The sequence below is a fragment of the Hippichthys cyanospilos genome, chromosome 4 (assembly GCF_059441005.1).
Source record: "Hippichthys cyanospilos isolate Australia breed blue-spotted pipefish chromosome 4, RoL_Hcya_1.0, whole genome shotgun sequence".
In the NCBI taxonomy this organism is placed as follows: Eukaryota; Metazoa; Chordata; class Actinopteri; order Syngnathiformes; family Syngnathidae; genus Hippichthys; species Hippichthys cyanospilos.
Window position 1 is genome coordinate 8442908 of NC_142372.1, and position 26494 is coordinate 8469401.

Consider the following 26494-nt stretch of genomic DNA (forward strand, 5'->3'; position numbering starts at 1 on the left):
TCAAAAACATTTCTACAAGTGATGTTTTTCAAAAGAACACCTGGATATTTCACAGTGTTACTGGCAATCTTTTTAGTTCTTTTAGTTTAGCAGTTCGGACAGAAGAGACAACAGAAAAAGATACAGCACTCCACCATCAAATCCCAATTGTGGAGTATGACGGAGGGGGCATGAATGATCAAGGTTGCTTTCCTACCCCAGGAACCCAACACATCTTTACCATCAGTGAAAAATAAATTATTTTCTTTCATTTTTAGCAAGCCATTTAGCCAGGGGGCTGCTGTTGACTGGCAAGGAAAAAGCGGAAGATTTATTTGTTATTCTGTCAAATTGAGAACCATTCTTCTGGTTAATGCAATTAATTAGACAGCATTTAGTGTGTGAAACAAAATAAAGAGATGAGAAGCTCCATGTTTCCATCTCTCAGGATTTAGAGTGCATCTTTTTTTGTCGTTCAGCTCAGGGACATCCGACTGAAAGACGATGTCTTTGTTTCTCTCATGTTGCTGAAAAAGGTTACAAAAATACCAGAAGCAAACTCCAAGAAAGAGCTTGTTTTTATGACACAGTGCAGATCTCACAGAATATAGTTTTCAAAAAAAAAAATGAATAAAGGCCCATGATAGACACAGATCCAATTTTGCTAAAAGATAAATAAAAGCTTCCTTGGCCTTTATACACACAATCAAAGTCAGCCAATTATAATTCAAGCATTACATACTGCACCTTAATGATGAGCCACGGATCACATGATGTCTTCTGACAGTTCAGCCTTGAGGTAACGTTCAATAATCCTGATGGGATGCATTGAACCGTTGACACATTTCATCTCAAGGTAGAAGTATTGTTACTCACGTTTTAGTCCATTTGAATGGATTTTTCTAATCAATTACAAAACAAATAGTGCAATCACAAGGCATCTCGAAGTCAACCTCCGGATTTAAAAGAAGTGACACAATTACGGAATATGCTTGGAAAAAAAATAAAATAAAATGAGATCTTGTTCAAATGTTGATGAAATCCATTTGATATCAGCAAAAGTGCCTTTAGCATTTTTTTTTTTAAACCGAGATACTAAAATGACTCAAAAGCTCGTTTTACCCCTACTCAAGACTCCAGTCACATGATCAAAGCCAGACAACAGGAGCTAAATGATTGGTCATTTCCTGACCTCTGAGCAAATGTGACAGCAAAAAGCAAAATGGCCGCTGACTGGGATGGCTAAAAACAGGAGCATTTTTGGGAGTAATTCAGATTCCACAAATGCAAGTCATAAGAATTCCATGTTTACACTAGTCTAGTCGAAGCGCATAGAACATATAACTGGAATTAATAAATTGGGTTTGACCTCCCCTTTATAATAACTCCACATTAAAATGTATCAAAATTGTAATAGTGTTTGTGGTTGTTTAATTTACACCTGCAGGGTAAATCTAGTCAAAATGTTGTCTGATCCCTGAGTCCCAATCCTTCAGTGCAGACAGGTAGGTATATCGTCAGCTAAAATTAGCTAAATTGTGAAGCATCTCAAGGGACATTGGTGTGCAACATCTGTCGTTTCTCGTGATGGAAGGCGAGGCGTACGGAGCAAGCGAGCGCTCGGCATGTCAGCGAGGCACCGAGGCATGATGAACCAAATACATCATACCTTGAGCGATGTAACTACTCATGTGACATCTGTTCTGGCACGCACAGCTGACTGTGAGCCGTATATTCCACTCGGAGTGGGCTCTTGCCGTAATGTTTGCGCAGCGCCATTCCTTTCGATTACGTCAATTATTCTGCCACTTTTGTTAGCGCCAAATGCTAAAGAGGGCAGTCGCAGAGTGCAGACCCCAACCAAGGCTTCAATATTCGTTACAGGCAAAATCAACTTGATTTTGGCTAAGATCTATCTATTCGCCAAAGTTCTAGATTATGTTCAAGTGCCAACTTGGCAGTTAAAGTGGTTTGCATGTCTGCCTCACACTTGTTGGGTTTTGGGTTTGAATTTCAAAGCCGGCACTTCTGTGTGGCGTTTGCATGTTCTCCCTGTGCCATGTTGCCTTCTCCAGCTTCCTCCCATGTTCTAAAAAGTTCATGCTTGACTAATTTCCACAGCAGGACTTAACGCTGAATTACCCTTTTTTTTTTTTTGGAGAAGTCCAACTTTTTTGTGAGGTCCTTCACATTTTCAAATAATGTAACCTGTATATGACCTGTGTGTGAACCATAAAAGGCCCAATGTGCCTTGAGGACAATGTGACATCACACACAGCAGGCTCGCTTAACATTAGTATTTACTGAAGTACCACAATGGAGTGCATGGCAATGTTTAAATGGCTGTCATATCAGAGCTTGAATATTTTCAAAGTGTTGCATTTAAGGAGGTTATTTAGGAGGGGAAGGGTGAGGCACAGCACTCTTTTTAAGACTCTGCTTTAAGAATATTTGTTAATATATACATTTATAGGTTAAAATGATATAACGGTGCATACTAATATAACTAAGTTTCAAGTACTATATGGGGCTTGATTAATTCTAACTAATATCACCTGAAAATGATTAGATTGTTGAATATATTTGTTGTTGGGAAGGACAGTTCAGGTTTGATAAAATTAGTGTATGATGAGTCAGATGAAATCATCTTCCTGGAAGAAGAGAAAATGAAAAGAAAGCACAGTATACAGTGCATGACGGATCGGCAAGTAAAAATACCAACTCTTGGTATTGGGATGATAATATGACTAATTAAAAAGTATCGCTATTTGTGATGACAGCGTATTCAGGTATCATCTGCTCTCTCTTGGTGCCGTTTTACTATCACAAACTAAAACTAACAAATTAGAGGTGTCAACAATTCTAATGTGGTGTTTTTTATGAAGTGACAGGAAAAGGACATATTTTGTTTTCAAATTATGATCAAATGAATTGGAACATTTTAAAAAACTGTGTTGAAGTTGCTCTTTTGTAACATCTTGCATGGCGTTTTTTAAGTTTTATATGGATGCAAATTTTCATTCAGTGATGCAATTTTCCACAGTTCCATCAGAAATAAAAGTACTGAATTTACATGATTATTGCTTTGGAGTTGCTGAATAAAATATAATTGGAGATCCCACTGAAAATCTACTTGCAAAGTTTAACTTGGGTACTTGGCTGAACATCTGTTAAAACAAAGTTGCAGATACATTCCAAAAAAAAATCTTCACATCTTCACCAAAAATGCACACATGACTGCTTTGTCTGAGGTAATAAAAACATCCCTTTGCAGTTTTCCACAAAGGCCGCTTTTAACACAGAATGCAATCACTTTTAAGAGGGCACCCGCTGGGTCGAAACCAATAAGCCCATTCAATCTGTGCCGCCTTTATTCCAGCTCGCACGACCACTTGTTTTTTTTTTTTTGTTTGTTTGTTTATTCTACTTTATTTCACAGCGATGACTAACACATGACACACCATCGCTCTGTGGCGACCTCCCGCATATATTGATAACCAACCAGTTAGGGAAGTACTACTCCCAGCAGCATTCCATAAGAAGTGAAATTTCACAGTACATTTGATTTATTGGTATGTGCCAGTGAAAAGGACGAGTGCTAATTTGCTGATCGATCTCGGCCTCACCAATATAAGCGATGAATAAAAGAAGCCAACCTGTCTCATGCTAAGCTATGCAGTGCTTCTTAATTATATTTTACAAAAACCCCACCCCCAGGAAAGAGAAAACATGCCCCCCCCCCCCCCCCCCACCACCACCACTTTCCACGCCAACTATATATAAGATATCTATAAAGATTGCAGAAGTGTACTCAAAACTGCATTGTTTTTCATCCCAACAAAAGAAAAGAAAAAAGGGCAATATAAATCAACTTTCAACAACTATTGTTTACTTTTTACAGTGTTTATACAGGTTAGAGGTTAGTATAAAATGAAACTAATTAGATAACTATTTGAACCCCCCCATCCGCCGCTTCGACTCTAAATATGATTATCATCTATAAAAGTTGTTTAAACATACCGAAAAATGTATCCTTTTTAATGTCAGGGGAAAAAAAAACCTTCCAATAACTACTTTTTTTACAGCCTTTATACAGGTTAGAGGTTAGTCTAAAACTGAAATAAGTGCATCAAATTCCCTGAAATATAAATTCTTTTGTATCGCAATTACACTTCGCATGATAAAAACAAAGCCCTTTCCCTGGGGTCATCCGTCCTCCCCCTGGCATCGCCCCAACCCTCCTCCAGGGTGGCCCTCCCCACTATTTAAAAAGACTGTGCAAAGGTAATGTAAAGCTACTGACCGCACGACTGATTTGGTCGCAATTAGTTGTGACACACTGGATCTCCATTACGGAGAAACGAAATGCAGGTCTCTCAGCCTTTGTACAAAAATCAGTGGAATGATTGCAGTGGACCACATTTGGCTGACAAAGTACAGTAAATTACATTTAGGCTTTAAGATGACAGATACGCAAGACAAGGTCTCTCAGGATGCTAAAGGGTTTTAGTCGAGTAATTACGGATGTGGATGGACGAGATAAGTCAGAGTATCATCAGATTGCATCAGGAAAGAGAAAGACACTTACCACCATCTTATTTTTGGACACCCAGCAGTCAGCAGGGAAGTCCTGCAGCATGGGCACCAGGAACTGCAGGCAGCCATCCCAGTGGCAAAGGAGCAGCATCATCCCGATAAGGTTGACAATTCTTACCATGGCGCTGGCTAGGTCGTAGGTCATGTGGAAGATCTGCAAGGAAAAAAGCATTGTAATTACATTTCAAGTATCTCACTGGATCGCGAAGCACGCCACATTCCAGTATGTTAAGGCGGATGATTCTTTTAGAACCCCGTAATGTGGCACAATCAGTGGCGAGGCATGGACGCCCAATTCTTAGGGACACCACATTCTTTGCTCATCTGTGTGGCAACAGCAGGATTAAATGTACTTTCATTAGCTTGTGTCATGAGCTAGAATGCATGAAAAGGCATCTGCATTTCACCTTAAATGGAGCACCGCAAACACTAAACTATCTGATACTAACAAAAACCTCCAATCACAGACCAACTAAACTTGTGGTGCATGAAACACAGCATTGGCAATAGGCGTAATGCAACAAGCATAAATAATGTAGAGCCATATTCAAACGTAAGGGTTTAACCCTTTTCAACCAGTCACCCCATCTTATGCAGCTATAACAATGTCAGACTATTTTCAATGTACCTCCTATCTTCTCAAGTGTACTTTAGTTCTTTTCCACATATTATGAAGTTATTTTACATGTCAGCATCCCAATGAATTTGAGATGGGTGGTACGTAAACATCTTGGATTTTTTTCTTCCCAAAAAACTTACTTTTCCATTGCTATTGACTAAAGAGCCATTGATTTTTATGAGAAAGCAACTCATATTCAGAAACTAGGATAGGATAGGATAGGATAGGATAGGATAGGATAGGATAGGATAGAATAGAATAGGATAGGATAGGATAGGATAGGATAGGATAGGATAGGATAGGATAGGATAGGATAGGATAGGATAGGATAGGATAGGATAGGATAGGATAGCTTTTCATTTCATAATAGGGCAATACAGAACAGCAAGGCCTGTGTGGTACTCCAGGGTAAAAGGTATAGTATAAGCCTAGAAAAAAGGAAAAAAAACCTTGCACAAACATTATATATATATATATATATATATATATATATATATATATATATATATATATATATATATATATATATATATATATATATATGTATGTATGTATGTGTGCGTGCATGTGTGTGTGTGTGTGTGTGTGTATGTGCGTGTGTGTGTGTGTGTAAGAGATTCAATGTTATATTTAGCGAGACTTCTATTCAGTGCCCCATTATAACTGGCCAACCTACGTTTGCGTGATGTGAAGTAGTGAATTGTGAATTACATTTTGCTATTCTCCCTTGCAAAGCCAGCATCTTATTATACTGGCCACAGATGAGCAGGTGCATGCAGATGTTCTGAGAAGCATCCTCTGGGATACGTTCCGCTATTTTCCCTATTGGGACTTTGCTGAATCACTCCTATCATCAGCCACTCAGCCAAATACAATAATGGCAAGCCGGAGCGGAGGTAACGGCGCTCTTGGGCCGAGTGTTTCACAGGCAGGGTTTGTTAATCCTAATGATAAATATACTCACAAGGCGCTGCAGGACTTGTGGGCCGGTGTAGTTTTTAATGGCCGCGGCCATTCAAAAGCCTCTTAATCCCACAGAAGAGCACAACTAACTACTCTACACCTGATTAAAATCCACTCAGGGCCTTTTAAGGGCTTGCGACGCAGACTTGCATAGTTCATCGTTGCTGTGAGAAAAAATGATGACATCAATACTTTCGTCTGCCCATTTTTGTCGCATAAATACCAATTTTGCCAACTAAGTGTAGTTAATTATGACTATGAAATGTCGCTTTGTGTGTTTTGTCACAGGTAAGGTATAACAGAAACACCAAAATAAAAGTGTATCAAGGCATTCATATCTGTATGTTTCTTGAAATGCAAAAGTTTCTTTTAAAATTGGACCTCTTTCTGACAGTTGTACACTCATTAAACAGGTTACCTGGGATAAAAAAAAAAAATGGTAGCAATGTTACTCGAATTACTTGAGGTCTTTTACCACAGTATAGTAGGTCTACATTGGTTTTAAAGTCACAGTTCCGTTCATATTTGATACAGCAGCACAAAATATAAAAATAATGTCAACAAGGTAATTTAAGTTTTATTTTCAAATTCAAAAAGAGATTAAATGGAGCCTCATTACTTCCGTCCGTGGGGAACAAATGTTTATTTTCACTATATTGATAAGACAATGTCATAAGTTATTGTGGATTTGATTTGTTTTCAATTACCGTTATGCTGCTCACGATATAACACAACTATGTTTTCACAATATGTGCATTACCTTTCGTGTCACCTGTAATGGATTTAAATTATGTTCATTGGGCCACTGGGGTGAAAATCTAATTGAATAAAGTGCCGCTGTTTTCTTCCCTGCTTGTTGATTCCATTCCTGTGCGTGTTTATTTGCTTGCGTGTTAAGGACAAGCCTGCAAGTGTTGTGCTTCCGTCGATGCGAGAGGAGCCGCCGCCGACGCGGTACCTTCAAATCACATCATTGTAACTCCATCATGGAGGAGCGCCTGGGAAAGTGTGCCAGGGTGTGAATCAAGCGTCAGGCAGCTTTTCTCAAGAGTGGATGACAGATACACAAACAACACGCTGCTCTTTCATGCCCATTTTCTTCCTATTGATGTTTGGCCCCCAGCGCTATTGTTTGTTTTCCTTTTATTAAGGGAGAAATCTTCCTCTAAACATGGTGGGGGAAAAAAAAAATCAACTGCACAATGTTGCAGGATGTCCAATTTCCTGCCGCAGCTGTAATGGCATTCCATAACCTTAAAAGTGTTCAATTCACTCTGTGGCGATTGAATAAATCATGAGGTACCCCTCATTTTCCTGGCTCGTCACAGCGTTCCTGATATATTTTTCATTTAAGAAATCACATTTCCAGATAGGAAATGACTGCTTTTAAGTCAAACGGAAGCAAATTCAAGCAAAAAGCAATTTGTGACAGATTAAGGCTGTAAAGCAGGGGGTGTTCAAAGTCTGGCACGGGGGCCATTTGTGGACGCAAACTTGTCACATTCACATTTCATTTAACCTTGTATGTGTATTTTGGAATATATGACTCATAAGTCCACAAATGCACAAACTCCATACAGGAAACATCAGAACTGTGAATCACACATGCTAATCATTATTGCCCACATGTGTACAACATACAAAATAATTACATTAAATGACATTGGCGGGGAAACATTGAACAGTTTAATGACATTCCTATCTTTTTTTTTGTCACACAATACATTTAGATGGTGTTTTACTACCCCCTCTAAATATCAAACACTTGCTAGTACATGCCTATTATTGTGTATACTGTAATCAATGTGCAATGATTATCAAAACATATAGAAAAATAATACAGAAAAGTCAGTTTTCATGTAGTTCCTAGAACTCAGGCTGAAATATATAATTATGGTCATTTTATGCCAAATGGAGAAAACAGGTAATTGCTGAGGTCCATCTTGGATATAAATGCTCTTTTTTTAATTCTTTCTAATTTTTTTTAACTCTTTTTGAGTTATAATTCTTATTTGACATACATGCTCCTTATATATATATTTTTTAATTTTGTGATTAAATATAAATGTGTCATTATTTAGTGCATCTTTTATACATCTCAGAGAGATGTTTTTCTTTGAATATATGTAGCACAGCATGATGCTAAAATGATCAAATGTAGGTGAAATGGAATGATTTTTAGCATTTTTAATGAAAATAAATTGAAGAATTTTCACACTTGGACACTGCAGGAAGACGAAGCAAAAGTAAAGGTGTGTCATCTTACTCATTGGGATATTTTTTCCCAAGCGAAAGCGATAGAGATAGAAATTCTATCAATGGGCTCAATTTGCTCGTTGTAAATAGTTCGTGTCCAAAAATGTGCATGTTGCTGTCTATCATTATTATTATTGCTGTTATTAGGACATATGTAAACTGTTTCACATTGTAAAAAAAAAAAATTCATTATGTATGTAATGAACGTCATCCTTCAGTATCAGCGGCCACAATCTGTTTGAGTCATTATAATCCAACAATATCTGCTATATTCACAATGTCCACGTGCCCTTTGCCACTTGAGGATTAACTCAAACGGAGCTGTCACGTGTAATGCCATGCAAATCTCCGGTTTGTAACCCCAAACTCCTTGTGGCACCATGGCAAGGTGATTGGCCTACTTCCCCTCTTGGCTGTAATCAATTCAAATCCACCCGTGCAGCACAGGAACAGGGCTTAAGTCTCTCATTCTTGTTCCCGAGATTGGTTCTTGTTAAAGATCGTTACTGTAACACAAAGGAATGAGATTGGTTCCCCTCTTGGTTCAACCTCCATACAAAGGATGAAAAAAGAAAAAAAAAGAGACTCATTTAAAACGCTAGCATGTGCTGCAACGTGCATACCGCAAAAAAAAAAAGGAAAAAAGTATGCATGCAGCATGACGGATGATGGATTGCTGAGCACTTTGTTTTAATTGATAGGGACGCAAAGTGAGGATGGCAACATCAAGCACGCAAACAAGGAGCGCTGTGATTGATGAAGGCGCAACAATATCTCATGAAGGGCTTGCTGCTCATTAGGAGATGTCCATATGAGAGGCCACTCTTATGTCTCCCCATTTACTCCTGATGAAAACAAGACAAGCCACCGGAAGGGGAAACCAGTGGAGCCTTTTTGCAAAGCCACATTTTGTAAAGGTAAATACTTGGTATTCTAGATATGTGTTTGTATAAATAAAGACAGTTCCCACGAGGAATCGAGTCCTTGTTAGCTGGTAAACGGTACCGGTACTCAACACTAACATTGTTAATAATCGACTGACAAGTGATCACTGATCAATGTAATCAATGATCATTTTTAATAGTCATCACATAACAGTTAATCATTTTGAGTTTAGGATTAGGGTTAGGATTAGGAAAGATACTTTAATTGTTTTTACCTTTTCTTTCTGACGTTTGGAACAAATCGGTAACTGAAGCTATCAGGGGGCCTTCAGTGATGTCTACCTTGGATCACCTGTATCGTGAGTAGTACACCAATCGTGTACTAAGCAGGCTATTTTCTGGAGCATTTAAACATCAATAAACCAGCAACAGCAATTAAAACTTTTCAATACACAGGTAAGCAAAATAAAATTAAAAAAACATATTAAAAATGACAAAAATAATAAAAATCCTCATAAATTTGTATGTTATATATATATATATATATATATATATATATATATATATATATATATATATATATATATATATATATATATATATATATATATATATATATATATATATATATATATATATATATATATATATATATTTGTGATTATATGTTTTGTTTTTCACTGGCCAAAATGAGGATCGAGAGCATTCTGAAGATGACCAAACTTGCTAAACAAAATTCTCTACACATGACTGAGAGCTGGGGTCCTTGTGAGGTTTCGATCGAAAAGCCTTAGGGGGCAGAGAGCGGATGCAGGGCGGCTGTCAAATCCTCGGAAAACAGATGGGAGTGAGAGGAGTGTGATTCAGGTGAGAGAATAGATTGGTTACAGTAGAAGTTGACCAGACACTCTCCAGCTTGTGTGGTGCTGAAGCGCCTTCTGAGTGCTAATGGTGATGACACCAACAAAACAACGCCTCTCATTGTTTTTCTTCTAGCCTTTGTAATAGTCTCAGCACATCTGAGCAGTGGGAAACCGTTTTTTATTATGAGGGAATAGTTCATTTTGAATCAAATCCTCAACAAGATTGACCTGACTAAACTAATGTAATTCAAGAATTTTCGTTTGAATTATTTTATTAATTATTAACTGATTGCACATTTATCAGTAGACCACAAATGTGTGTGTACCCTTAATTATTATTTTATTAATTATTATCTAGAACAATATTTATTTTGATCAATAACGATCAATAATCTTTGATATATATATATATATATATATATATATATATATATATATATATATATATATATATATATATATATATATCATATGAATGCAAGACAAATTATGTTAAAATATTTTTCCAGATAATTTTAAGAGAATTACTTTATTTAACAAATTTACTTTTGAAATATTTTGATCAGAAAGTGCATCTTTGTGAAGTTGAATGAGTGAATGCTGCATCATCAACTCTGCTTGATTGACACACAATGTGACAAGCAATGAATTTTATCAATTAAATCAATCCGTGCGCACCTCAGAGTTCATTTCTAATCAGCTAACACCACAGGCGACCCGCGGGAAGGGAAGGCTGGGGTTTTTCTCCTGCAAAAGAAAAAAAAAGGCCTTCACCCAAATGTCATGGGCATGCATGCCGTCTTGCTGGATGAAATGGCTGCGGTGAATGAGAAGTGGTTCTGGGAGTGGACCGCAGGGAACACCCTTCCATCATCTGTCTAAACAGGCCTGCAGGGCTCCGATCACCCCATGAAAAAAGAAAAACAAAACACTCTTCCTGGCGAGATGTGCCTTTTGGTTTGTGCTGGATCACACATTTATGTGCAATGGTCTTTAAAAATCTCACTCCACTCGAGTGGCTATTCATATAACAACGGGGCTCATTCACACTGTTGGGGACCTGTCAGTGTTGCCGGTGAGCCTCATTGTGCGCCCCATAATGGCTCATTAAATCTTTTCTTGCGGCCTCTCTTATCTCTCAAAGAGCACTCCTTGACCGAGGAGACGGGTCAGCGAGTGGCGGCTGATGAGTTGATTTACCTTCTTCAAATAACTTTGCGTGAATTTAATGAGTGGCAGCAATTTCGGGAACCCGGGGATGCGGCTGTAGGTGGGTGCTGGGGGTCCGCCATGTCTGCCAAGGCACCCGAGCGAGAATGAAACAGAAGCTTTTTTTCCTCAAATTAATTGCATGAGCTCAAATCGACAGCATGCCTCAATTAGTAGCCAATTGAAGAAATAAACGCCACTTGTCGAATCGACGCCATACCTCGATTTGTTGCAGGGTATGTCTTCCACTTGAATAAATAAACGTCTTTTCTCAAATAGACACTGCGCTTCAATTAGTAACCAATTGCACAAATAAAAGCCCTCACGTGAAAAGACTTAATACCTTCATTAATTTTTACTTGAGCAAATGAACACCGTCACAGACATCATGCCTATAAGTAAATTGCGGATAGAAGAAATAAATGCCTCTAACCAAATAGAACATGTATCTAAATTAGTTTAGGGTAGAGGAAATGAACACCTCTCCTTAAATAGACACATGAGCAGGGTGGCCTCAATTACCTTGAAAAAGTAGTTTACTTTATTGATTATCTGACTGACAAAGTAAATTAAGTACTATACTGAATGCTTGCTTTCAAAAGTAACTAAGAGAGAATACAGGTTAATTTAATAGTTACATTTTGTTGATAGCGATCAGCCTGGTTCACATAAAATCAACACCACTTAATTAGATGTACATTTGTAATAGTGAACAGCAGCACCCATTTTCACTAATGTTTTATGTTTTCAGAATTTCACTTAGCTTTAAATTGTTTGTAGACACCAAAAACATTCAGTATTTTTATCCATTCATCCATTTTCAAGGGTCGCACGCTTGCTGGTGCACATCCAGACTTCATCCAGCAACTTCTACAGATGCAAAATTCAAAGTGTCATCATGTCCTCATCACTTTAATCACACAGTCTGGGGTATGGAAACTTCACAGCACAGGACAGGAAGGATCTCCAGCGTGTGATCAAGATCTCAGAACACATTTACAGGACATGTAACACACCAGGTTTCTGCTGAGGACACACAACCTCATCAGGGACAATACTCACTCACAACACAAATTGTTTAAACTGCTGCCATCAGGAAGATTTCATTAGTCAGTGATATAGCATTAAAAATTGGGTCATTTCTCGTATTTCATGATGATGATGATGATTATTATTCACTAAATTTATATTGCATCATGACTGAGAAATACGTGCCTATTGTAAAAAACTAAGTTTTAATACATTAAGTATATAATTGTGCTTCTCTTCTATTTTCAAGTACCCTATTATTGGTAAAAATATAGTCTGATTATTTAACTATAAAAAGTGACGCATGACCTGCACCACTTCACATGAGTGCCTCAATTTGTTGCCTGATTCATGGTCCACTAGAATAAATAAATACTGTACCTCTTTTCAATTGCTTGTCAGTTGACAAAATAAAGGCCGTCTCATTAAAAGATGCTGGTAAATAAATTAACACATTGCCCCAATAAGTTACAAGGTGCATCATTCACTTGAATAATAAAACATGTATCATGAACATCATTCCTTTATTATTCAGCACTTGAAAAAAACAAATTCTTCAAAGCCAGATACTGTATCTCAATGTTCATTTGTCTTCTATTTCAACAAATGTTTTTTCAAATGAAAGCTGGACCTCAGTCAGGTCTTCCCTCAATAGATGCCGTTTCTCAGTTGCAGTGGTTTTGAGACCAGTCTTTTATTTTATTTTTTTTTTGGCAGTGTGTCATTTCTGGCCAAAAATAGCCAACACAAACTTTAGTAGGAATAGAGGCCTCCTCTCAAATAAACGCCTCCATTAAATATGTACGCTCCATCCCTTTTGATATAGCACACACACGAGCAATCAGACCAACTTTTTTTTAATATAGCCACACACCTTAAGTCACACCATCCTCATAAATATCCTCTTTGTTTTTTGACTACCCCTTCAGTAAAAGCTACCCCACTTTGGCACGCTCCTCTCAACGACATTTCTTAAAACATTTACGTGCTCGGCCAGTTGAAACAACTCTGCGGAAAAAAGGCATCAGGCACGGCGCGGGGTCGCCCTCGGATCTCAGTCATTATCGTGCTGCCTGGAATCTGATTTAACGGGATGACTAATCGCATCCAAGTCACTGGTTCATCAGCAGGAGACAACTCCGATGAGGAGAATATCCGGTCACAGTCTTATTTTTATCCCGGAGACAAGTGACAAGAGGAGGCTGACAAGAGGCGAAGATGCCGCACGTGTGTATATAGTTGTGACTTTGATTCCCTTTTAAGGACATATTTCAGTTAATTGGGAACACCCTGGTCAAACCACAGACACATGGGTGCGAGGATGAAAACGTGTTAGAAAAGTGTCAGTGTTGGATACTAAATCCTCGGATAACGCTAAATCCATGCAAGTTGCACAAGTAAACAAGCCTCATGACAACGGCTGGAAAAACACAACATTAAATCTGGGTGCAATAGACGCAATCTGAGATCATTCATGACAGCTCTACTTAAACTCAAAAGGGGATTAATGAGATAGTGGAGCATGATATTTCTGTATTGTTTTTTTTTTTTTTGGTACGCCGCAAGAAAATAGTTTGGAACACTTATGAGTACGGTACTCACTACGACTAAGAGTGCAAAATGGCAGGCAGTTGAGTTTTTGCAGGTATCAGAAAATCTAATGCAAAGCTTTTTAATGTCGTTCCAGGAGCAGTACACCTTTCCTTTGATATCAAGACCAACTTAATTGCAACATGAAAGAACTTATTACTACCTCTTGCATGGCTTTATTTTGTTAAGTTTTACTATTGAAAAAAGAACCACTGACTTAAAGGACAGGTGTGTCAGTAAAGTTCCAGTACTTGAAAAATGATACAGCCTGTTTCTTAACTACACAAGTTCCACTATGACAACAGTACAGTGAAATGTATAAAATGTTCCTCTCAGCTACGAAATGTTGGATGCTTGGATTATTGCAAGCAGGTGCATTAAGGAGTGAAACAGCCACGCATTGTCCTGATCTTGCACAATGAAGAAAACAGTGATCCCTGTGTTGATGTGCTGGTTGATCACCAGGCTCACCCTGATTGGGAAAATGCATAGTTTGGCTTTGGAATATGGTTTTGGAAGTTACTGACATATTAATGATTTGATGTTAATGGAAAGCAGTCGTAACTTGAAACTTTGTACATCAGTACCGCAGTAAACCTTTATCAATCTCTAAGATTTTTCATTGTAAAAAGTTTGCATAAACTCAGCTAAATTTGGTCAAAACATAATTTGCTATGGGTGATATATCTTTAAAATTAATGTTTGAGGAAAAACGCTACAATAAATGCCACTGATGTAATTAATATAACATCTGAAAAGGTTATTAAGCAGCAATATGGTCCATTTATGGCAAGTCATTGTAAAGTCTCCTATCATGATAATTGTAAAATATGCTGAAGTTTGAGTCAAATACTTAGAGTCAAGTAATTAAATTTAAACATAATCAAGATTTTGTCCCTTAAAACACAAACACAGTCCACTGTCTGAAGATAAACCGTCGCCAAAAACGTCTAACTCTGCTTTGACCCGTGAAATCCGCCACTCTTTATCTCCTGGCATGGCCGACTGGAGCAGTTTGGGGGTCAAGTAGCATGCGCAAGGACACTTCAACTCTTTTGTGATGATGTGCCAACATGTCTGCGCTTTGGGCTGCTAACACAGTGCAACCCTCTTAAGGACATGCAGTTATAACCGCATGTGAGGCAGGGGAGGGCCGAAAAGAAAAGCGCGTCTTTAAACAGTGATATACAAAACAGTAGAATTAGTGGGATTCGCTAATAGCTAAGTCTGTATCTTATATGGGTACTAAAAAACTACGAACATGCAAATTATTTAAACAACCAGTAAAGTAATAAACATATATACACAGGTAGAGACCCCAGCAAAATCTTCCTATAGGATGTCAAGGACTGTGAATCGAGCACTGATGCAAAGAAATGCATTGATGATTGTGTGTGTGCCCACAATGTCAGTTTTACACAGTGAAAATACCGAAACAAGCCATGCTAGACTTGTAATGACCATGAAAATAGATTACATTTATGTATCTGACTGGACAGGAATAACATAACTTTATGCCAACAGTGCTGTACCTGGACACGTTAGATGAACAAAGGTTCATGAACTCATTCATATTTTTGGCAAAAGTAAACTGAAAATAGTGTATTTTTTGCTGCATGAATGTTTTTGTACACTAACTCATTCTGCCTGTTCATTTTGGTTCCACTGTGCCAGGCTTTCTTGTTACATTAAAAGGAGAAAACATGCATAAATGAACCTTAATTAGGCTTAAAGGGGTATTATTTGGCAACCCCGGCTACCGACATTCACTCGGCACACACAGGGATGAAAAAGCATGGCGTTCCATGAAACACAAAACACCACAACCGCTAAGAGCAGAACCAACCCAACACTTCCAATAATACTAAGATAGAATTGTATGTGAACATTAGAGAGAATTGATGAGGAAAATGCAGTGGTGAAGCCATGCTAATAGCTAAGCTAACTTAATGGTATTGAGAAAGTCTGTAATTAAGTGCTTGGGTGATTGAGTCCAATTTTAAATGAGTTCTACTTGGAATGGTGTTAAAATGGAGCTTATCCAATGTTAATGAGCAAAGTAACAGTCAATTAAAAGTGTCTGGAAAGAAATTTATACAAAATAAGGCTACATTCACACAGTTAAACAGGACATAATTGTTATGGCGATCCATATTTCTACAAGGAGGCTTTTTGTATTGAGGATATGAGTCAGAAAGAGATGGATATGGTATCTTATATAAATATATATATATATATATATAAGAAACATTTTGCTTTTGACTTTTGGGTTCTGCACAATAAAAGTTCTCGAAATTAAATTACTTATATATAGCGTTTTTTTTTAATCAAATTATCAGAACTATTTTTATACTTCTTATTTAGACACAAGATGCATTTCTTATTGTATTCTTTTATGCATGGTATTTCCACATAAAGTGATAAAATGTTCGCAGTAATTCTGTGTTGTAAATTTTTCTATAGAATATTTAATAAGAATTCTACTTAATTGTATTATATATTATATATTGAAATTATTTAAATTATTCATTTAAATATCATACATTTAAATTACATAATTATTTCAAAATCATATTCATAATAACAACTTTTATTTATTATCTATAAGGTATTCATTATAATTATTAAAATTATTTTTTTTATTTAAGTGGTTACTATGCAGTGCTCCAAATTTTGTTATTTACTGTAACTGCTGAACAATAACTATAAAGTCATTCTATTCTATTCTATTCTATTCTATTCTATTCTATTCTATTCTATTCTATTCTGAAATGATCTATATATTGTGATATAAGCTTTTTCCATTTTGCCCAGTGCTATATAGCTGTTATGGGCAAATGCCAGTATGCCAGTGGGTACCAGCTTGCAGCAACACATTGGGTGAAAAAAAAAAAAAAAAGATAGTAAAACAAAAAATGTTGCACATTTCAGTCACTGAGCTTTTTGATATAAATGGCACATTTTTTGCGCTGTATTTCACACTGCAACATCAGTTGGACTTGTCTTGAATTTCTAAAGAAAGGAGGAAAACCACAGAAAATAGGAGAAAGAAGATTTCATGTAAAAATGTACTCCCTGCAGTATTAAGCGATGCAGTGTGCAGCGCTCAGCTCTGCTCTGCTCTGCTCAAGTCAAACACTTCCCGCAAGAAGTGTCCTTTGTGTGACTTCTTACTGGAGAGAAAATTAAACTCAAACAATAACAAAACCGAGTGAATTTGCCACAATGCTATTCATAGTGTAACATGCCAAAATCCTATACAGTATTTTATTCTGTGTGTGTGTGTAAGTGTGTGCGCACGCATGTATGTGTTTGGTGGGGGCGCCAGGGTTTGTGTATGCGCCACTTCTGCCATGTCAGAGAAGTTGATGTAATTTAAGTGACATGTTGTATGGCAATCAGTCTTGTTACAAGAGCTAAATATTACACAGTGTGATGAATCATCATGGATCCTCACTCGGTGCTGTGAAAATGACTTTTTTTTTTTTTTGCAATCATCTTGATACACTCTCTTGTAACTATGGGTTAGGGTTAGTGTATTTTTACTTTAGAAAAGTGCTGAGGGAGAAGAAAAGCTGTCTTTTCTAGGGTCAAAAAGATAATTCAAAAAATAAGTCCAAAAGTCTCAGAGGAAACACCACCATAACCTTCCTTATTTGACTCTTTTACCTATCCAGTCAACATTCAAGCGGTCAGGCAGGAGTGTCTTGTGAAGCGATATTTTCTGCCCCGAAATATTAAAATATGGCGGGAAACGTCGATGGGAAAAGTCAAAGAGCCAGTCAGGTGGCGACAAAATATTCTGCTGTGTGACACATGACATTTGTGTGAGTTTGCATCTGGAGTAGGCTGGCACTGGGGCAAAGCTGGCCTTTTACTCTGTCTGCCTAACTGGCATTCATCAGCGAGCACCGCCGCACTCGCACGCCACCCACCAACGCATGAAACATGCAAATGGCAGCTGGCAGGGCAATGTTGTGCTGTGTCTTTTGTGGTTATTGTTGACCACAAGTTGGTCTTCGTTGTGTTTTGGACAGATCTCATTTGTCGAAGTTATTGTGATAGTTGTTGAATAGACATGTGTTTTGCTTGTGTGTAGAGGTGAAGTGTGCCATCAAGTAATTCTCTAACTTGACTAATCATGGACATCAACAACACAACAATGTCCGGAAATCAAGTTAAATGGCTAAATATTAATAATGGCTCTGAAAGAGGGAGGGCTGTTCTGCTGTGGGAAAACGACCTCTCATCCATCCATCCATGCATTTATTTTCTGGACGATTCAATATATACCTGTAATAAATTAAAATGATGACAATACGAACTCATTCACTGTGTGTCTAAGGAGTTCAGAATCTGTCAATAAATTGAATGAAAACAACATTAACGACGGCTGCGTATCCTGCAAATGGTCTTTGCAGGCCAAAGTTTACATTTTCTGCCACGACATAGCCAATCAAGTGAGTGGCCATTTTTATGCTGCTCTGGCACCTCTGCCTTGTTTTATCATTCACATTTCTTCATGCTGCTTCATTCATTTATGTCCATTTACAAGTACACACAGAATTCAGTATCTAACCGATATTGATATAGAAACACAACCAGTCAGGGCTAGGAGAGAGCTGCTGAACTGGTGACCAACCAATGACAATTAAGGCATCTACAGATCAACCAAATATTTTTGGAATGTGGGAAGAAGATAGAGTTACTCAAGAAAAATATAAAGAAGCAAATATAAGGCCAACAGAGCCAAGATTCAAACCCTGAATCTTTTGACAGCAAGGTAAAAAGACATGTTGGACACCAGTTCGTGGGGCTGCCCATGAGGTATCAATGTTTATTCAATAACCAATTTGGCTTGTTTTCTTTCCGTTTCCTCCTCCTTAATCATACTGTCGACTCAGTGCTCAAGCTTAACACGCAACCACTCTTTTCGGCAGAGCGCCGACCCCAGTCAAGCGAAGGTCGGACCGAATATCCCATGATGCCTTCGTTCTGGGCTCCCGGAAGCGGTGGAGGGTATGCATGAGGAGGAATAAGAGAGACTCTTCTCCCAGTGATTCATTTGAACTTTTCCTCTTTGAAATGGCATCACAAAGATTGATGTCACCGCACTGTTCTCCGCACGGAGTGCAGGCTGGATGGATGAGTAATAACAGGGAACCAGGAAGAGGAACGGGCAATAGATGGGTCCAGTGAAAAGGTGCTTTGATTGGCAATCAGGTGGTATTCAGTGCCTTCCAATTGCCATGCACAAAGGTGCGAGAGTCTAATTGAGTGTTCTGATTGTGCAAACTGGAAAATTGATGCATCCGTCATCATTGTTGTTAAGCAATTGATTGATTTGCTTCTGTTTGCTTCAGAATGAGTGCAGGAATTGGCAGATGGGTGCATATGTGGATGGACTAACAGATGTTTAAGTGCATATGTATTTACTTATTTACACTTAGGTGTATGGTTATGGTAGTGTTAAGCCTGGTCAAACTGTTAGTCTTCTTTCTTTAGGTGTTTGCACATTGATGTAGTGAACGTAGTTGATTTGCTTCCCGGCTGGGGGAGCATTTTCTCTCATTCCGCATAAAGGGATGCAGAATTTATTTCGCCTTTTTCAGTAGTAAGGTTATATATTTTGTTTAGAATTTATTTGACAACTCATTTAGTTTTCATGTATAATTAATATCTTTGAACATACATTTTTCCACTTGCTGTCAACGGAAATATATATCACATTAGCTCAAGGGCCAGGTAACAACCAATCACGGCTTACCCGTTTTCTGGGTTTGGTCAAGTGACGTTCACAAGCTTTTGTGACCATATTTGGTCATTACTTGAGTCTTGAGCATATGTGATGTTATTTTCAGTCCACAGCTAGTAAAAATATTTGATTTTAAAGGTGCTTACTTTCCAAGAAAAATAATGTTCTTAACAAATTAATGATTGCCAAATATGAACTTTTTACATAAAGAGCTAAGAGGTTTCCTAGTCCTTTCACTGTAGTCCATGTAGGAGATTAAGATTGATTGTGTGCATCTCTATATAAAAGTACATTTATAAGGTACTCCAAGAAGATCTCCACTCGAGGATGATGTTGAGATTACCGAGCACCACAGTGAAGGGGGCACTTATAGTACCACAAATATAAATCTTCAAGAATCCTACATTTTCCTCACGATGCTATTATGTCTTCTCAGCTCCACACTGAGACATTCACTTTGCACCTTTTACCTTGGAGACCAGAGGAGATCCATGTGGTCGGAAGTGACGGGAGTTTTTTCAAATTGATGCCGCAATTACAATCATGTTCATATCATGGAAAAGCCTCAGCGGGATCTGTGGCCCCACTACTATCTGGATGGGCGCACAGACAGAAATGCCAATCAACGCTGTGGTTTTATCAACTCACTGACGCCCAAGGTGCCAGAAAAAGAGCATCTTCAATCTCTGTGCATAATTACAAATGCATTTCTTTCCCAGGGGACACATCTAGTACTGTACAAACATAACTGTAGTGGAATTCAATTGCTGTTTGAATGGTAACTATAAAGAATGTGCATAAATTAAACATAATTCAATGGAATCGTTTCCATACAAGGAAGGTAAAAGATTAAAAAAAAGCTAAATAGCAAGGTTAAGTATATTACAAGGGAATGCCATTCAGTTTGAGAAATATGTAAATACCTCTGTCAAATAGGTGCTGTCGTTTTTTGTACATCCATCCATTTTCTACATAACGTGTCTTCCTTAGATCCATAGAGGAGCTGCAGCATTTTCCAGCTGACTTTGGGCAAGTGGTTTGGTACATATGATACACTGGACTGATCTCCTCCCAATCGCATGGCACATACTGTATTATACTGTATGGAGATTTTGATGGCATCTGGCAAAATCTTTGCATCTCCGAAGTCATCCCTTTTTAGGTGAGACCAAACATGGCAAATTTGTTCAAGATTTGGCATTGCCTTGTGAAAGTCAGCAAGCAATTTTCAACACTTTAAACTGGCCAATATTTTGAAAAAAAAAAAGGAAAATAAAAAACAAAAATACCAACCACACATTTGCCATGAACAACAACAAAAAAAAACACCAAAACAAAACCAATATCAATAACGATTGATATTGTGACACTATATTACGTATTGTTCGCATTTATTCATGTGCACCAATCGCAGCAGCACTCCCCTTTCGTTCTATACCTCCCGTACAATGACATTAAAGGTATTCTATTCTATTTTATTCTATTGTATTGGCCCATATGCCATTGATGTAACAATTCAAACCCAAAACCTATATCAGGCACAAGCAAAACAACCTGAGGAGGATTCATTATCGCACTGACAGTATCTCTCAAAACCTATTTTAAATGATTCAATAACTCTGTTGCTGACCCAAACTGCAGCACATACAAAGGCATGCCGACGGATGGGATAATGTGCGATGACTTACTGCATGTTACTGCCCAGTATTCAAAACAATACTGCATTCATTATGATATAATTGAGAACAGAAATTATAGTGTAACCGTAAGAGTATTTACAATCATTTAAAAAAAAATGTTGTGTACGAATAAAGGCCTTTCACCGGTAAGCAATTGCCACCTCGGGGGCAGAAAAGAGACTTAAAATTCCATTTCCATGAAAATCCCTAGTTACCGCCTTTACTCACTCAATGTACAGAAGTCAACTGCCAAAGAAGCAGAACTGAAAACTTTAGAAAGGCACAATCCCAAATCAGAACGTGAATTTTTGGGTGAGTTTTCCTACCTCTTCCCATTGATGGATGTAGCGAATGAGTCTGGAGAGGCGCAGGAGGCGAAGCAAGCTGAGGATTTTGGTGAAGCGGACGATCCGCAAGGCGCGCGCCGTCTTGTAGAAGTCTGAATCAATGCGCGTCTCTACAATGAGGAAGATGTAGTCCACCGGGATGGAGGAGATGAAATCCACCACGAACCAGCTGCGAAGGTACTTAATTTTGATCTGCTGCGGGTCCAGGATGATCTCCGTGTTGTCCTCCTTGACGATTCCCGTTCGGAAGTTGAGCACAAGGTCCAAGAGGAAGAAGGTGTCGGAAACCACGTTGAAGACGATCCAGGGGGGCGTGTGCTCATCCTTGAAAAAGGTGATGCCTACGGGGATGATGATGAGGTTTCCCACCATCAACAGCAGCATGGTTAAATCCCAGTAAAACCTGGTCAAGGAGACAGATTGACAATGATGTCACAATGAACCTTTGAGTGATCCTACATCAGCTGCATTAAAGCCAATTATTCAAACCGCTGTAATACTATACCACATACAAGTTTTAATTCTCCTGAGATGCCACAAGATTTCTAATATCTGGACAGCAAGAGATCAGAATGTGCTGCATGACATTAATATATATATATATATATATATATATATATATATATATATATATATATATATATATATATATATATATATATATATATATATATATATGATGATATTGGTCCACCAAAAATGTCAGTTTGCCTTTATCCTAAACCAAATATGCTTAGCAACAATATTGCATGTTTGGACAGCATATTTGACACCAACACGGATTAAGGAAGCTTGAAACATCCCATTTACATCCCAATTGTTGCTGTTATTAGCGTCTACATGACATTTAATCCAGCAGTGGCTAAATATGGATTAATTCTAGTGCTTTGTTCACATGTAAACACAAATGCATATTCCACGCACGTGCTGCTTTGCCCCCATGACAACAATTCAACATGAAAGCTATTTGCTGTTTGGCCAGTAAATCTGGACTGGAAGGTCAGCGTGGGTTAACTACTAATTATAAAGCAACCCGGTGAACTCGTCCATCTTCCGAGCATGAACGTTTGGATATAAATTGCACTCTACTGCCTGCTCAGTAATTGAATTCAGATTGGTTCTTTTGTGTTAAGGGTGATATATCCTAGATACTTTATAGAATGCAGTATGAGAAAAGGTGGTGGGTTTCTTGCGTCGCCTGCCGGACCAGAGACCTCACATGATTTACCCACCTTTAACTGGGCCATAAAGTTCTGCAGCTGCGCCAAAGCAATTTCGAGAAGGGAAACCTCCATACATACCCTGTAGGTACATAACAAGAATAAGGGGGACTCCATTTTTCTGCAAGTTAGCAAGACTACAGCAATTAATTACAGCGCTTTCACTCCCACTGATGACTATTGATTCCGGGATTGATTCATGGCATGTTGAAATAAATGTCATACGGAACAGTAGTAAAATACTTATTTTAAAAAATATTCACTCAAATATTGGTAGTCGCTGGCGATTGGTCAAGCTCCATGTCAGAAATCCCATGTTGATTAGGGATGGGTTGATTACATTGCTCACATGTCATTGTCAGCCTGAAAGCAATGTAGGGCCAGTGAATGGCCGATAAGATCAACGTGATATTAATCAGTACTTCCAAGTCTTGGACAAATTCGATAACTTTGGTAAGTCTTTCCGGCTGTATTCTCACAAACTGTGCACATTGACAGACCACGCTGTACCAGGCTGAGTGTTCTGGCGAACTGGGGGTGTTTTATATTACACACCCCCGGCTCATGTTGAAAACTTGATATCTGAAGGTATACTAAACATTCAAACATTTGAAAATAGATGTAAAATGTAACGCAGGTGGTGTTTTGCCATTTTTGTCAATGCGATGAAAGCAGAAACATGTTTTAAAGTAGAGAGTAAAAAAAAAAAAAATGCACTGACTGTCCTGTACGCTATATGACAAGAGAGTGCTATCATCCCCCTGGAGGACTTACTTCAGCTGTGAACCAATTGAGCTGTGTTTACGCCCACAACGGCACCACTGCCCTTTCTTAGGTGAAAACTCAGCAAATACTCATAGCTACGCAGTGCATTTCGCCAGACATTTGTTGGACACGAAAATAAGGATAAGGATCTTCATCTCCATCATCTTGGTAAGGTGTATGACAAGGTGTGTACAAGGTTTACATTTTACCAGAGAAGCCGAGTCCTCTTGTACGCCGACGCTTCAGTGTTACGTACACAACACACACGACACAAGAGACGAAGCAGTGACAATAATTGGAATTCTTCAAAGTAAAAGGGTATCTGGCGTTTCAGCTTGTTTTCAAGTGGTGTTATATTTAGACAGACCTCGCCACCGCTGGGTTTGCACGTGCTGGGATGGGAAGCCCCCAGAGAACAAGAAAATCTTCAAAAGAGGAAAGGCTTACATAGGTAATGACATTTGTACTTGGAGCACATATACTGTAAGGCATGAATATTTATTAAACCTACACACCTGGAACAAGTGTGCATGGTCCATAACAATGGCTCTTTGCTTTTCCCTATAAATGCTAGCAAATTACTGATGATGCATCAATGCACCATATCAACATTGCAAACAATTTTTCATAAAAATGCTTTAATGAATGTTACCTAACTGACACAACAGTGGTCAGCTCCTTTGTATTTATACAGTTTGTTAATCATACCATATAATGTCGGTAATTGTTTGATTATGTAATTGTTTATTGGTCAGTCCACATGTCAATGATGTGTCCTCTTTTCTGAAATTCAAAACCCACCTAAACATCCTTCAGTAAATACATAGTAATGAGGCTTTCTTGTCTAGGGCGAATTTACAGCACTTTGGAAGACATTGTGTCCCCTACAATGATCGCACACAGGAAGGTGCCCTTCGGTATCACTTGGGCGTATACGTGTGTATGTGTGTGGTGTGCGTGCAGCATCACATGAATCGAGCAAACGCTCATGACTTTTTTTTTCCCCACTTGTGTCGTCAGAGGTCAGGCCACCTAAACTTAGCCGAGATCCGTTTACTGTTTTATTATGCACCGGGGTGCTTGACATAGACGATTGTTCTACAAATACAAACGTGGGAGATTTGAAAGGCATTAAATTCCTGGGAGGGGTGTAGTACCAAAAAATAAATTGATAAAATGCAGCAATTTAGCAGCAGTTGCATTTTTTTAAAGGTGTGTTTTTTTTTTTTTAATCACGATTGTGAGGAGAAATTTTGTGAGTCAATGTATCTATGGCACAGATATAGTATATGAATCATTTAGAGAGCATGTAATAAAGATGGGATAGTAAAATAATATTTAAAAAATGTCATTTTTACAGATGATGAGATGCTTTTAGAACACACATTTACAGACTCGACTGAAAACTATGAAAAAATCTAATTTGAATACAGATGTGAATAAAGTAAATGACAAAAGTGTGTATTTATCTTGGTTTAAGTTCAAATCTAAGTTTTGCCTCATTGGATGGCCTCATACAGTATTTGTGTTAATGTATTAAAATGTTGAATACAGTTGTCAGGAATAAACAGTAAATCCAAGAACTGTTAAAAAAATCTTTCTTTTTTCTAATTTGATTGACAGGTTCTTTGAACACCTCATCCAAATGTCAATCAAAAGAAGAAGGCAAAAAGGAAACTAACTTGGTCGACATGCATCAATAAAAAAAATGATGCCCCCCCCCCCCCCCTCCCAAAATAAAAATAAATCAATAACAACTCCTAAATTTGTCACTTTTACAGTAATGTGAAACCATCAGATCAGCCAAGGAGGTATGGGCATTATGGGACAATCAATCTTGGGACACGGATGGAGCAGATTGAACTTTCCGACTTGCTCCCACTTGGGTTGTTAGGGTACAGGGAGGTCGGAACAGCGATGAAGGGCTCCCTGACATTTTTCCCTCCTCTGGAGAGAAAAGGTATTGGCCGGGCCGAGCTCTCTGGCGGAAACATGTTGTCACTGTGAGAGTGCTGCGGACTACACGATAAGCCTCTCTCAGTTTCCTCACCCTGCCAGCCACGCTTGCCTGAGAGGAACGGCACAAAGAGCCTGAAATGGATGCACGTTTTAGCTTTGGGGTAGGTCTATATTTAAATGGAGACACAGGGGACACTTGCATGGCTTCTCTGTATAGCCCTCAGCTACATGGTTAATATACAATATAGGCCCGTAGTAATCCGAGGCCAGCCTACAGTCCATCTTAGTCAGAATTAACGACAGACTGAACATGATTTTGGAATATCATAGTGTTGTGCGAATGAGGAGTCAGGAGCAGTAGATAGTAGAAAGACTAGTCAAGTTGTTAAACCGCGACATTACGCTGAGAACAATTTCAAAATAAAGGCATATCAAGGCATCCATGTCCATAAATTATTTGGTCAACAAAGAGTTATTTCAAAGTTGGCCTTCTCATTTCCGCTGTGTTTTATTGTCAGGTAGAGCATTGAACAACTGTTGATGCAATGGACTTGACATTTTTATTGACATAAGGTACTGAAATTACTCAAGGAATCTTTTCAACGCTCATGTGGGGTAATAAACAAGTCAACCAGTCTGTGCAACCACTATATCCCATTTACCGAATATTGACATCTATTTTGGCACAGTCTACTTCAATGGGCTCCTCTGGAAAACTTTGTGTGCTTTGCAAATGTGACTGAAACTGCTGTGACTTTGCATAATGAATGATTAATTTGTT

The 26494-nt window shown here is 38.2% G+C and overlaps 1 protein-coding gene across 1 annotated transcript in view; it reads right to left on the reverse strand.

Moving 5' to 3' along the window:
• hcn4 (hyperpolarization activated cyclic nucleotide-gated potassium channel 4) overlaps positions 1–26494 on the reverse strand; it is an 85020-nt gene that overhangs the window by 39327 nt on the left and 19199 nt on the right. Inside the window, exons 2-3 of the mRNA XM_088413269.1 lie at positions 21749–22172; positions 4568–4729 (exon numbers count right to left, since the gene is read on the reverse strand). Coding sequence (XP_088269395.1) covers positions 4568–4729; positions 21749–22172 — 586 coding nt within the window. The remainder of the gene's footprint in view (positions 1–4567; positions 4730–21748; positions 22173–26494) is intronic.